The sequence below is a fragment of the Cephus cinctus genome, unplaced genomic scaffold (genome assembly GCF_000341935.2).
Source record: "Cephus cinctus unplaced genomic scaffold, Ccin1 Ccin1_scaffold1237, whole genome shotgun sequence".
Classification (NCBI taxonomy): Eukaryota; Metazoa; Arthropoda; class Insecta; order Hymenoptera; family Cephidae; genus Cephus; species Cephus cinctus.
In genome coordinates, this window is record NW_014333690.1 from 265098 (window position 1) to 278439 (window position 13342).

A 13342-nucleotide genomic window follows, 5' to 3' on the forward strand; every position below is an offset into this window, starting at 1 on the left:
TACATTGATTGTATGTACGAATGAAAATATTTGTACGTTAAATTGACCTCAGGTGTCATTATTATTCGAGACAGACACGATAACATTAAATTAATGAATCCTTACACGTTCAGTGACCGTCTAGTCATGGCAACGAGAGCACGTTATAAGGTAATATTTTTATTGTCAATAATATTCTCGCTGGCAGAATGCAATTCGTACATCGAGGAAATGTCGGAAAAATTAGACAAAATGTTATTGGATACAAAAGCGCCGAGGTATTCGCGAAATATCGACGATTCGCAAATCTGGCAGCAGTATAAATTTGGCACGGGATCTGGAAATAGAGACGGTAAGACGATATTTTGCATTAGCTAATTACAAAAAATGTGAAACTATACCTTTTTTTAGAATTAATTGTAACGGACGTCGAAGTGCAAGTGGACGTAGAATTGAAAATAGCCATAAACAATTGGCAATTATTAGAGACAATGAATGGCAGATATTTAGCCGGGACAGACGGCTCTATGTTATATCTGTACAAGTTGGATCTGCAAAATGGCCATATGTTTAGTAAGCTCTTGGTAAAATTTCCAAGCAGGACAGAATCGTCCTTGAAAATAGTGACTTTCAAATTACTCGATATGCCAAAATCAGATACCGATACAAGCGACTTAATTGTTATTCTATGCGTGGAATTGAATTACGTGACGAAATTACAGTGGTACACGATATCCAATAACAGTGTTGAAGAATTTTGGTCCTGGCCAGTGCAAGAAAATGTTGAACGTTTCGAGATTGTCCGTCACAAGGATCAAAATATCATAGTTCTGTTGAACGAGGCAAAATCTTATCCTGAGAAATACTCCTCTCACATCTACATTTATGGATTTAGAATAGATGAAAATTTACCACTCTCTTGGTAAGTACATGCCAATTTTGTGTACACTGCTCTTGACACGTACTCAACTTTTTTACGTTGTGATTCGATAGGTTAATTCAAAAACTGCCCGTTTCAAATGTTCTCAACTTGGAAGTTTGTCCGTTTTATGATAATACTGTTGTTATACTGCAAGCTCAGAATGAAGTGTTTGTATATGAACTGAAAGATGAAATAACGGAAATGGGAAGGTTTATACAAATACAATCTGTCACGTCGAATGGTTTAAATAATGTTATTTGCTTCGAAAGTGGATACATGCAATATTTAGGTATTTCCGGTCAGGAGCCGGATATACTTACTTTCTCTGAAAATGAATTTCTTGACGATATTCAAACTGAAAAGTTGCTTAATGGTGAGATATTTTTAATTGTCATTATATTATATAATTGATCGTCATGTCGTTACTCCATTTCTTAAGTTGCGAATAATAGGCAATTTTCAAATAAAGTTTGTTTTCTGGTAATTTAGAAATAGACGAGGTCACGCGGATGATTGATATACCCGTTGATTCTTATAAGGATGAATCATTGCTACTGATCCAATCAAAAAATTCGTCGGTAATAGCTCTCTCTTGGTGTGGTCAAACCTTCAAAAAAATATCTTTACCAGAGAATATCGATCATTTTGATTTAGCCAAAATCATTCCCATTCCAAAATTTGGATTTCTTTACGAAAATACATTCGTAAAAATTGACACCAAACTGCAAGACGTATCAAAACCGGTTCGCGACGAAATGGAAGAATTGTTAAAACTGAAAAGTAATTTGGAGGTATATTTGTGTATATTAATACCTACAAGTTTTTCATGAATCATTTCGAGTACATAATTTTTTCAATTCTTAAATATGCTTATAAAAATTTCAGGGGGTGTTAGAAAAGCAGGAATTAATTCTCGACAGGACAGCAGTCCTTATGAACAATAGTTATTTCAATAATCCAGAAATTACCGGTTTTTGGAATTTCACTGAAGTCCATACCGAAACTGCAATCATATATGAGAATGCAACTTGTCATTCTATAACGATGGGTCCGACGTTCCTTACAGTAGAAGATATGCATGCGAATATAAATTCATCCATAGATGTATTAAAGGAAATTTATTATAAAACGGAGGAAATTGCTTCCAATCTGGCAAATGCAATTCCGGCTCACGTAACGGAACTTAATTTAAATGAGAATATTGAAATCGAAGGAAATATTGAAATCGGCGAAACGTTGAGCGTGAATAATTTGACATTGGATTATCTTAATCACGTGAAACATACTGAAATATTACAAGAGTTCATATACGGTGATAATGACGTCATAGAGGGTGAAAAATGGTTCCCACATATTGATTTTGAAAAACTAGAAATATATTTCGTAAATGATGTTCCTATGAAAAATATAGTTTTTGACACGACGACTAGTAACTACGAGAACGTTGATTTTTCAAAATTGGATCATCTAATCGTGGAAGGTGATCTCAGCTTCTCAACTATAAATTCTAGAAATTGGAAAAATTTGTTGAATAATATCGTTTTTAAAAGCAAATCGTATGTTATACCTGGAGAGACAATCGTGAATGGGGTATGATTCTTGTTCGCATAACTTAATATGTAGAAGAAAGTTATTTCACTTTTCACAACGTTAAACTGTCGAATTTACGCAACTCCTTATTTGCTTATTTTTTTATAAATAATTTGCATGTCTAGGAAATAGTTGCGGATTACGTAAATGTTGACAACGTAAATGGTCTGCGATATCCTAACGATTATGTGTTACGTAATAGCACAAGTATGGTACTGGTAACGGGTCAAAAAACTTTTGATACGCTGACAGCCACGAAACTTTCGGGTATTAAATATCTGAATGGAATTCCTATTGAAGATTACGTCATTATTGACAGAAATCAATCGTTGACTGAAGAAATTACTTTCGATAATTTAAAAGTTACTGGGAACCTATTGGTAACTGTGATTTTATTATTTTCTTAATATTGTAGGAAAATGAGAAAATGCAAATATATTTTATAATTTTAGATCGATATCAATATAACGGATCAACGTGTAGAACCGATTGAATTGGGACCAAATTTAGAACAGTCGAATGTAATTACATCTGACGTGACATTCACAAATTTACAAGTTATTGGAAACGTTATAGTAGAAAAATCAGTAAATGAGAGGAAATGGTCGGATTTTGATGACATAGTGTTTCATGATGACATTAATGCTAAGATTTCGGGTAAAAAGACCTTTTTGGGACGAATAAATATTGATAATGAAGATATTTCCGATATTCAGAAAATCAATGGCCATTCAATTAATGAATTCGTTAATATCGTCGACGAGCAGGAGTTTCCTTGTGAGTTTAATTGGATTTTGAAATTTTCTTTTTAAGTATTATTATAATGTATGGGCATGATAGTATCAAGATATTCAATCTTATTGCAAGCATTCTAATAATTAATAATTATTCTCAAGTTAAATACATTGACTGAATATATTTTCAGATTTAACAAAAATTTCTTCGGATGTTTCTTTCGGTGAATTGAAACAAGGAGTCACGACAGAACTGCAAAACTTTTTAAACGAGAATGTCGATGAATTTGGGAATGCAAAATGTTTTTCAAAAATTAATTTTGAACAGACTCCAGTCATAGATAACTTGAACTTCGACACCGTAAACGGATTTATTTCTCATTCAGAATTCTCAAACAGATTAAATCGCACGTTTGCTCAGATGAACTTTAATAAAGTGTCAATGAAAAATTTAATTGTTCCGGATATTGTCGCTAATACTATTAATGGTGTTGATTTCTCAGATTTTGAAAAACGTAGATTGTCAAAGTCAGTAGCACAAAATTTGACAGGTAACTTTACGTTTGAGAATTTGGAAACGAATTATCTGAATGCACAATTTTTCAATGGCATTTACGTACAAGAACTAGAGCGTCTTAGATTCAATGAGGACACGTTGATCAATAATATCTTGAACGGAAGTACGGCCATAGATTTCCTGATGGTGACGGGAAACGTCCAGACCCCAAAAATCAACGGAAAAAATGTGAATGAGATATTTACCCCGGCAAAAATGGGTATGGTGATTTTTGAAACTGACGTTTCCATCGAGAACTTAATAGTTCTGGGTCATGTCAATGATTTCGATTTCAACGAACGTGTTGCCGACTTAATTCTTAAGACCGACAGAAATATTGTTGTTTCCGGAATGAAAACGTTTGATAGGATTATGTGTCAAGAATTCGACGTGAACTTTATAAATCGATATTCGATCAATTCTATACTTGATCCTGAAAAAGATCAGCAACTGACAGGACCTATAACGGTGAATGGAGTTGTTACAGTTGAGAGCAATTTTGAATGCAATGGAAAAATAGATGGCATACCGTTTAAGGATTTGATAAATAGATTTTCATATTCAGAAAATAATACACTTATCCTTAGGGGTAATTTCCAATTTGCTAATGACGTAAGGATAACAAATTTGATCGTCAATGGGCCAATTCAAGATATGCCTTTTGATAGCTTTTTCGACACTGTCATTTTTCCAAAGGACGACATGAGTATCTCTGGAACGAAGATTTTCCAGGGTTCTGTAACGTTTGAGAATAATTTTACGATTTTGGATAAATACAACAGTGTCAATTTGAAAGAATTTTACGAGCATGTTGTGTTTATCGACGAGCCCATATTTATTACGTCAGACGTTAATTTTCACGATGACGTCTTCGTCATGCAGAATATAAGTGCAAATCGAGGAATGGAAACAAGATTCATCATGGAAATTGATATTGATGAATTAAAAGCAAATGCTGTACATTTGAATAGAAATTCATATATAATCGGTAATTTTTATACTGTATTAATTATACAAAATGTTGAAAAACGTTTGCAGCAAAATAAGTTGTACTGTTTATGAAACTTGGCGCGTTCGCGTTTATCTTTCTTATAGCATTGATTTTTTATCCATCAGCGTTTTAACGCAATAAACCAGTAAAGAAATTCAGGTATTATAAAAAGTATTCCGTGGCATAAATAATGATCGAGTACTAGATTCCTATGGTTAAATTTAATCTTTTGCAGGAAGTAGCTTAATAATATTTTGACACAGCTGTTTTTGGACACTTTGTATACAGCATTACTAGAAATTGATAATGATAAATTTTGTGGTGAAATCTATATTAAGCTTCTGGAGTTTTTAAATTGTTTTAGGTCCAATCGCGTTTACTGACGTCATATTTGATACTGGTATAAACGTGGAGACTCTTAATGGGATCAATATTCATTCATTGATTACGCTTAATTCGCAGCAAGTTATTGCTGATCGTATTTCTTGTCCAAGTTTCAGTGTTAATAATTTAGAAATCACTGGCTTTGTCAATGGCTACGATTTGAACAAGATCTATGAAGACACATTCATGGTAGTTTTTAAATCATTTCTTTTATTTATAATTTTTCGAATAGTCTTGTATCTCCAATTTTGTTTTAGTTAAGAGGAGATCAAAACGTTACGGGACATATAACGTTTTATGGTCCAGTGTACACACTTCAAAATTTTGATGCGGTCTATATAAATGAGATAAGCACATCACAGTACGTTTACGTGAATGAAAATGATACTGTATTCGGTAAAAAATTTATTATTTTGCAATATATTGGATTTTTAACAAAATTGTAAACTTGCATGTAACGCTATGAATGTTGAAAATTGTTTTAGGAAACTTGACTTTTAAACAACCAATTACTTTAAGTGGTAGCCTGCGCATTTTGGGCTTGCTGAATGATGTGATAAATCCCATTGGATGGGAAGGTATTGCGGTCACCACTAGTTTTCCTATAAACCAAGAAGTTAATGGTCGTTGGGTGGTACATGGTAACGTTCATTTTGAGAAGGATGTAACAGGCAATAAAATAGTAAATGGAAATAACGTGGAGAAATTGGCAGATAAAGTGGAAAAGGCACAGTTAACATTGGACGCTATTATTGCTGAGACAAAGGTGATCGAGTTGGCACATTTTAATTCGGACTTTTATTAACACGATGTAACTAAAATTAATATCGTGAATTTAACATTCTTTTAACAGACGGATATGAAGAGCATTTGTCATGATTTAGAGTTATTACGAAATCGCGCCACAACCCAAATATATCAATTCAAATATTTCGAATACCTTCGTATATTGAATTTCGATACTTCTGTATGGAGCATTCATCAGTTTGAATATAACGATCTTGATTATCTAATTATTAATTTCGGTACTTGTGACGTGAAGACATTTATCTATTACAATGGAACATTCGATTCCGTTGAAGAAGCGAATGTTTTGGATTTTGGATTAATCGACCGATGGATTAGTTTATCATATAAAAAAATTCCATACTTCCTGACACTGGGGAAATCCGGTTGTCGTAGAGACGGGGGAAATTTATGGAAATTCGAAAATAATCAATTCACCGTACGTATCTCTTTGATTTGAAACATATCAAACTTACATTGGATTTTGAATTTTATTTATGATTTCTTTTAGCATGTTTACTATTTTGGAAATGTGACTGACGTAACAAAACTTGGTATGGACTACTTTTTGGTTTTGGCTGATAAACATTTGCAGAAATGGTCTATCGATCAAATATATCAGGAATCTTTTGTAATTCCAAAATCGTATCCAATAAACGATGAAAACTCAAAATTTATTCCAAATTTTGAAAAAGTACTTCTTATGGACGAACGTTCAATTTATGAGTATAATGTCGAATTTATGAATTATACGTATGTTCAAAATGAATTTGGGAACGATGAAACTTTTGGGTTCAAATTAGGAGTTTTTGAGAGGACAATGTTTCTTTCATACGATGAAAACATCAGCCCTGAATATATTTTTGTATGTACTTTAACAATTCTGATAACAAATTTTGTTTTATAATTGAGTAGCATTGTTATAATATTATTTATATTTTCAATAGATATACGATAATGATGCAACAGGAAGAAAAATTGAGCAAACGATACGGGCTCACAATCCAAAGTCCTTTTCAATTTTGAATTTTGATGATTTTATAGAAAATTTTCTGGTTTTCATTGAAAATGGCAATAAACTACAAATATATGAATACCTTGGTAAAGTATTGTTTTTTAAAATATATACTTGATCTATAGTTTTCTGAATCTCAAAGCAATTTCTTTTTCTATACAGGCATACAGGGCTTCGTTTATAGAGAAAGCATAAAAATGGAAGCACAAAAATTGTTCACGTTTAAACTACGAATCCATAAAAATCTTTCGAAAAGGCATTGCCTTGGTGTAATACACAATAACAGGTTAACAATATTGGAATCAACGATGTACGGCGAAAAATTAGATATGAATGAACTAGATTGTAACAATTAATATACTGGTATAGGGCAAACGTTTGGTCTTGTAAACGTGTAATTACTATGATTTATGTGTATTCTAATATTTATTATTACATATATGTTCTGAGTTAGATTGTCATATATATTTATATGTATATTATATATTTTTTCCTAAGAGAAACATCATTTAATCAATTAAAGAAAAGTCAGTTTGTTAAGATGTTAGTTTTTCACCTTTATTACTTTATTTATTATCGACATTGTATATATTGAGAAACATAAACCGTATATGTATATAACAGCTAATTACTAAACGAACCCATTTATAAGAAATTTTAATATATCTCCAGTTACTGTTATCAAAAGGCATCATTTCTTAATATATAAATTATACAATATATTTCTAATACGTATAGTGATTTTTACAAATTAGCGTTTTTCATTGGGTTCTAAGACTAAATTCAATATGTTCCTCCTGAACGTTTCGCCTTGTAAAATGCGATTATCTCCTCGTCGATCTCAGGATCCCCCGTGAGTGGTAAAGATTTCTCAAAAGCCTTTCTAGTACTTTCTTCCATTGAATCGATATAATCTGTTTTAACTGCTTGTCTGACGTCGGCTACTTCCGTTACTTTCTTATCTTCTGATAAATGCTCTTTTGACTCTATGCTCTTTCTTGAACTTGCTATCAGATCAGCTACAGTTTTTCGTTCACTTTTTGTAGACTTGGTGGGCTTCATTTTATGTGTCAAAATCGAATTTTCTGTTAGATTTTCAGAATTTTGATTTGATTCCACAATTTTGTTCAGATTCACGCAATGCATATTGTTTAGGAGTGATGGTGTTTTAAACGAATATTTTTTATTTTCTGTATTTGTACTTTGTGTGATTGACTTCGATTCAACATTGTCTTGTTTCTGGTCTTGCCCACTCTGACGTTTAAGAAAGTGGATTGTCTTTGCACTATTGATAGGTGTGGTAATAGTTTGATCTTTCAAAGTTATTGTATGAGTTGGTGAGTTTTTTTCAATCGGTATTTCAGTATTTGGTGAATGAATTGGAAGAGTTTGATTTAGACGATTTGTGGTATTGCATCCCATCTTCAGATAATTTTCACTCTGTTTAGAACCAATTCTTTTATTTTCACTTATCCTAGTCCTTGGTTTATTGGAAGATTTTGAAAACTCTAGAATTCCGATATTTTGATTTTCAATTCCTTTTTCTGAAATAGTTTTCTTTGTAGTTGCACATTCTATTCCGTCATGGTTATGAAGTTCATTGATTGAACTAAAATACTGAGGAATTGATTCTTTCAAATCAGAAACCGCGATTCTTCTGGTTGATTGAAGTACCAATTTTGGATAAGTTCCTGAAAATTGCTCATTCATTTCAGTTTTATCTTCAATTCCTTTCCTACCTGTTTCACAATTATCAGTAATCTTATTTAAATCTAATTCAGGAATCACTGGATTCGAGTAAGAAATTCTTCTTTGCGAAGAACTTGAAATATTTTTAGACTCCATAAATGTAGAAATTTTGTTATTTTCAACAGGGCTCATTTCTTTTTTGAAACAATTCTGTTCCAATTTTATCGGCGGAGAAATATCTATTTCTGTCGCATTAATTTGAGTGTCTCTTCTTTGTACTGCGATTAATGATACATTCGAATTTTTAGTGGAATTATTTTCCAATGAATTAGTAGCTAAATGTAAAGTTTCTTTTGGAGGTTTCGATTTATACTTTCTTTCAAATTTCAATTGTTGCGAAACTTTTTGATTGTCGACTCCTCTCAATTTTTCCTCATTATTCGCCCTTTCCTTCTTGAGAAGTTCAATTAACAATGCTGAGAATATATTAAGGATCATGGTAAATTAATTATACAATTAATATTATATTCAGCAATCGAAATGACAGCTGCGGCACTTTGTTCGCGTTAATTTTAATTATTTCTAAAGGATACAAATTTCCTTGTCACGTTGAAGAACCAAATTCTTGTAATATTCTAAAGCAGTTGAAGACATTTCTGAAGAAGTTTTATGCCTCGTTCCAGTTTCTATACTCATCCTCATTGCTTCAAAACAATATTGAACTTTTCTTGGATCGTTATCCCACATTACGTTTGATCCATTTACGAGAAAATTACTGATTTGATGATCCAAGTTTTTCATTTCATCCTCGGATAATAATTCTGTTGACTCTATCTACGCAAATATCTACATTAAATTGACCAAAGTAACATTCAAATACTGTCTCAACGGACTTGATTCTTGGATAGACGATTAATTTCCAGCTTGAGTCTCTCGATTTCCATTTTCAAAAACATATTTTCGCTCCGTACGTCTTTTTCAAAAACAAGATTAACATCGTTTTTAATGAGCGCAACTCTTTGGGCAAATCTACAAGTAGATATGGTTTCCTGTAGACAACAAGATTATAATTTTTCATCAACAATAGAGTACAGTTTAAGCAAAAGAATTACTTGAAATACCTCAAAGCTAAAAGTAGCAATACTCAATGTTGCCAACATCGTCGTAAGGCAATTACCACCAAGGCTATCTCGAAGAATCGCAGTTAACAAAGAATTTCTGAAATTTTCAAGTTCATGTATCTTTCACATTTCACATTTATTATAATGTCATCCGTACACCACCTGTAGGGAACGTGAGTTATGTTGTCCTGACCCAGACACACTATGACTTGCTCCAAGTAATGTAGGCTCAGGTTAATGTGCTTGGCCTCCGTTAAAATAGTCCCGGTGATGGCACACTTATATACGCGTTCGGATCTGTAAAAAAAAAGTGACATTAAAAGTCTTAATGCGTAATGAATTTAAAATTGTTCTCATAGATGATGCATTGTGCCCCCTGCTTAAATCACATTCTCCATTTAAGACCATAAATGGTTGCTCTTTGTTAGGCGCGATTAACAGCATTCTCGTTACCATCGAACGGTAAAATAATTTTTTTAATCTATTTAGAATAATATGTAGTTGAAAAGCAAACAGACCAGTACTATACGAGCCAAATGTATAACTCTACATGAACATTCTATAAGTTCTATAGTACCAACAGATCTTCATGGATAATCCTGTGGAGCTTCGATCCAACATTAGTCAATCCTACAGATGAGATATGCTGCACAAACATTTCTATACAATAATATTCTACACTATTATGAAGCGGCATTCACACTGAGATTCAATAACATTCTATATAGCTAATAATGAACTAGTTAATCTTTCATTACATTAGGTCAGATTTGTTATGATTTAATAGGGTACTGCTAAAATTTATTATGATTGAGTATACTTTGTACATGTGCATTAGGTGGGACACAATGCGAAGCCACTGAGCTCTAACAGAATACTGACTAAAATTAGGCGACTCCGTGTCTACCGCGCATCTCATGCACAGGTTCCCGCACATACATATGTATATATATACATGTCTAATAACAAGTAGAGATTTTAAAAACTACTTCCAACAAGATTAGAATTTTAATGCTAGACATCCTGAATTAGTAAAATTATTTTAAAAATTTGTTAGCTTCCTTGTCGTTATTCGTCTGAAGTTTAAATATTACCGGGTAGACTGATTAGTATAAAAATCATTAAATTTTCTTGTAGAATTATTCGTGTAATGTTGTGTAGAGTTTGCCTGTGTAGGACTGGTTTTAACTGATTAAAAATATTTCAAGCAATTAATACGTCTATTATGAATAAACAAACCCAGCCAAGTCGACAAGATGCATTTTAGCTTTAGTATGATGATCAGAACTATGTTTCTTCATAGACACGATGATAGTGAATATACAATGAGACCTCGAAGATTGAGGATTCATAGGCGTTTCGGAAATGGCTCTAAAAAAAAAGTTCATTATAAAAGTTTTGAATACGAATAATTACGAAACGAATAAATATCGCTTTACCTGTTTGTCTCACCTAAGGCTAACAAATCGAGAGCATCGCTTTCGTTGTCGACATTATGAAAGTTTAAATTCTTCAAGTGAAGAACCCCAGTCTCGTCTTCCTGAATAGTGACGCGTTTTCTGTAATATTATCGAAGCGTATGAGAAGTCATGAAGAACATTTTATATTTGAACAGAACACATAGTGAACTATGTAGGAGAGTTATAGGGAATCCAGTGGAGACGGTATGGATTGAGCCTTAGAGGAAGCGAATAACCTGGTGCAAAGCCAGGATTAAGTCGGGATCGAGAACTCTAGTAAAAAGGAACATTCTCCGGATCTCCTGACATTCCTTACGCGTATTTCCAATTGGCGAAGTAGTTGGAAGTAAGTAGTCGAGCCACTGCTAGTGCTACTGGCTCAACTAATGCTACTAGTTGTCTAGACTCTCGCGTACCCTGTCTCCCACTGTTTCTCTCTCTCTCGCTCACTCGTTCGTTCACTCTTTACTCCTATGCGTAACAGTCGTAACGGCTCGTTGTCGTGGCAATCTCGTTTTTACGAAATGTCAAGAATTCTCATGCAGCGACTTACGGGAAATCGTCCGATCTCGTAGCGATTTCGTGTCGCTGATAGAGCAAGTCGTAACCATTCTCGTTGTAAATCTCCAGGTATGAGATTTCTATGGAGTAGAGATTTTCCGGTTTCTGAAAATGAGCACGTAATTTCTTGTCGTTGTCGCCGAGACGAAAGGATTGCCTCCGCCTTCGCATCCATTTTAACTAAGCCGGCATTGCTTAAGGCCTCGTCCTTTACCAACGTCTACGACCTTTCCCGCAACAGTTCTTAACGTTTTTCACATTTAACAAACTCACCTTTCGAATTACGTCAAAGAGATACTCCAGCGTTCTTGGTAGTACTCCACGATCGTTGTATTTTCTTTGGTCACCCGTTATCGAGTAGGTCTTGCCACTCCCCGTCTACATTATTTGCCTTTAAATCGCTCGTAAAAAATTGCACGTTCGTAAAGCAGCTTGTTACTCACCTGACCGTATGCGAAAATTGTCCCGTTGTAGCCACAGAGAACACTGATCGAAAGATCTATTAATAATTGTTATCTTATTACCGAATGATGTTGCGTTATTGAAGTCATTATTAACCTGTCCACTACGGGTCGTGCGACATTTTCAAAAATTTCTTGCTGATTGGAATCCTCTTGGAAAATTTTGTAAAATCTAAAAAGTAATTGGTTCACAATTTGTAGATGTATTTGTATATGTATTTTTATGCGTACGAGAAATTCCATGACTCAGGACGATTATCTATGTACTCGTTGAATGACTTTTGAGGTGCTGTTAATACTAAAAAATCCTCCTCGGAGTGACTTTTTGGTCGGCGATGTATCTGGTAATTCTGCAAAAGTAGTTTTGGTTATGACGTATATCTCAAAGTTTATAACTGTCTCATCAGTGAATTAATGAATTTCAAGATTTACCACGGCTTTATTACGTCTTCTTTCTGGCTTAAGCCGTGCAAATACCTTGATCTCATTTTTTACCATTTTCCTAAGAATTCACGCATATGCATCACGACTTCGTATCTACTGATGTAAAGTTATGTGCAAAGCGTGATACAGTTATTTGCATTATATCGATATGTTCATGGTCATTAGCTTCGATATAAACAACGTGTCATTGAGTTCAATGAAAGCTATCAATATTGCATGTATTTTACATATAACCTTCGCTATATAATATAAACCCCATTTGCAAATTAAGCCATAAATATATTCCAAAATTTCATACGTGCTTGATGGAATCGCTGAAGGGGAAAGATTCACAAGGTAAGATACGTATCATTACGGCAGACAGTCGGTCCACAAGCTAAATATGAAAACAATGAATATTTTAGCAATTCATACGTGGTTCTACAAAACAGTATTGTCACAGATTATACAAGTGGATGGTTTCGCACTGAAATATATTTTATTTTTCGACCTTAAAATATGTTTACCTGACTTTATGGAAAGCCACGTACGATTTCCCAAGTATCACATTGTTTGGAAACTATCAATAAAACACATTGAACTCGTGAACCGACTATGGATGTGTTCCGAAATTGACAATAATCCGAAAATAGTTACGTCTCTCTCAGAT

At 33.4% G+C, this 13342-nt stretch overlaps 3 protein-coding genes across 5 annotated transcripts in view; 2 read left to right on the top strand and 1 right to left on the bottom strand.

Annotated features, from left to right (window-relative positions):
• Positions 1 to 7575, top strand: LOC107272713. The gene is made up of 15 exons (XM_015750132.2): positions 1 to 331; positions 391 to 901; positions 973 to 1274; positions 1391 to 1692; positions 1787 to 2491; positions 2617 to 2871; positions 2944 to 3268; positions 3417 to 4769; positions 5137 to 5345; positions 5414 to 5552; positions 5642 to 5922; positions 6010 to 6381; positions 6454 to 6807; positions 6890 to 7043; positions 7120 to 7575. Exons 1-15 carry the CDS (start codon positions 94 to 96, stop codon positions 7311 to 7313), a joined length of 5694 nt encoding a protein of 1897 aa, XP_015605618.1. The 5' UTR covers positions 1 to 93; the 3' UTR covers positions 7314 to 7575.
• The window catches only part of LOC107272717 (kinesin-like protein KIF6), a 6268-nt gene continuing 419 nt past the window's right edge, over positions 7494 to 13342 (bottom strand). Inside the window, exons 2-14 of one of the 3 annotated variants that reach the window (XM_025090032.1) lie at positions 12682 to 13007; positions 12481 to 12599; positions 12347 to 12421; positions 12232 to 12274; positions 12062 to 12166; positions 11781 to 11893; positions 11207 to 11326; positions 11007 to 11138; positions 9930 to 10064; positions 9768 to 9864; positions 9540 to 9695; positions 9240 to 9480; positions 7494 to 9122 (exon numbers count right to left, since the gene is read on the bottom strand). In XM_025090032.1, coding sequence (XP_024945800.1) covers positions 7741 to 9122; positions 9240 to 9480; positions 9540 to 9695; positions 9768 to 9864; positions 9930 to 10064; positions 11007 to 11138; positions 11207 to 11326; positions 11781 to 11893; positions 12062 to 12166; positions 12232 to 12274; positions 12347 to 12421; positions 12481 to 12599; positions 12682 to 12747 — 2784 coding nt within the window. In that variant the 5' untranslated portion in view covers positions 12748 to 13007 and the 3' untranslated portion in view covers positions 7494 to 7740. Of the gene's footprint in view, positions 9123 to 9239; positions 9481 to 9539; positions 9696 to 9767; positions 9865 to 9929; positions 10065 to 11006; positions 11139 to 11206; positions 11327 to 11780; positions 12167 to 12231; positions 12275 to 12346; positions 12422 to 12480; positions 12600 to 12681; positions 13008 to 13342 lie in introns of those variants that run through there. The other 2 variants (XM_025090033.1, XM_025090034.1) reach the window with 2 other exon arrangements.
• LOC107272714 (disheveled-associated activator of morphogenesis 1) overlaps positions 13011 to 13342 on the top strand; it is a 25971-nt gene continuing 25639 nt past the window's right edge. Inside the window, exon 1 of the mRNA XM_025090031.1 lies at positions 13011 to 13029. The gene's annotated coding sequence lies outside the window, so the exon portion shown is untranslated. The remainder of the gene's footprint in view (positions 13030 to 13342) is intronic.

What these genes read in the sequence shown, in the direction of transcription:
- LOC107272713 (XM_015750132.2), top strand. Translation starts at nt 94, where the DNA reads ATGAATCCTTACACGTTCAGTGACCGTCTAGTCATGGCAACGAGAGCA. An exon ending in TCTATGAAGACACATTCATG is followed by an intron (nt 5,346 to 5,413) that starts GTAGTTTTTAAA and finishes ATTTTGTTTTAG; the next exon opens with TTAAGAGGAGATCAAAACGT. An exon ending in TGAAAATGATACTGTATTCG is followed by an intron (nt 5,553 to 5,641) that starts GTAAAAAATTTA and finishes AAATTGTTTTAG; the next exon opens with GAAACTTGACTTTTAAACAA.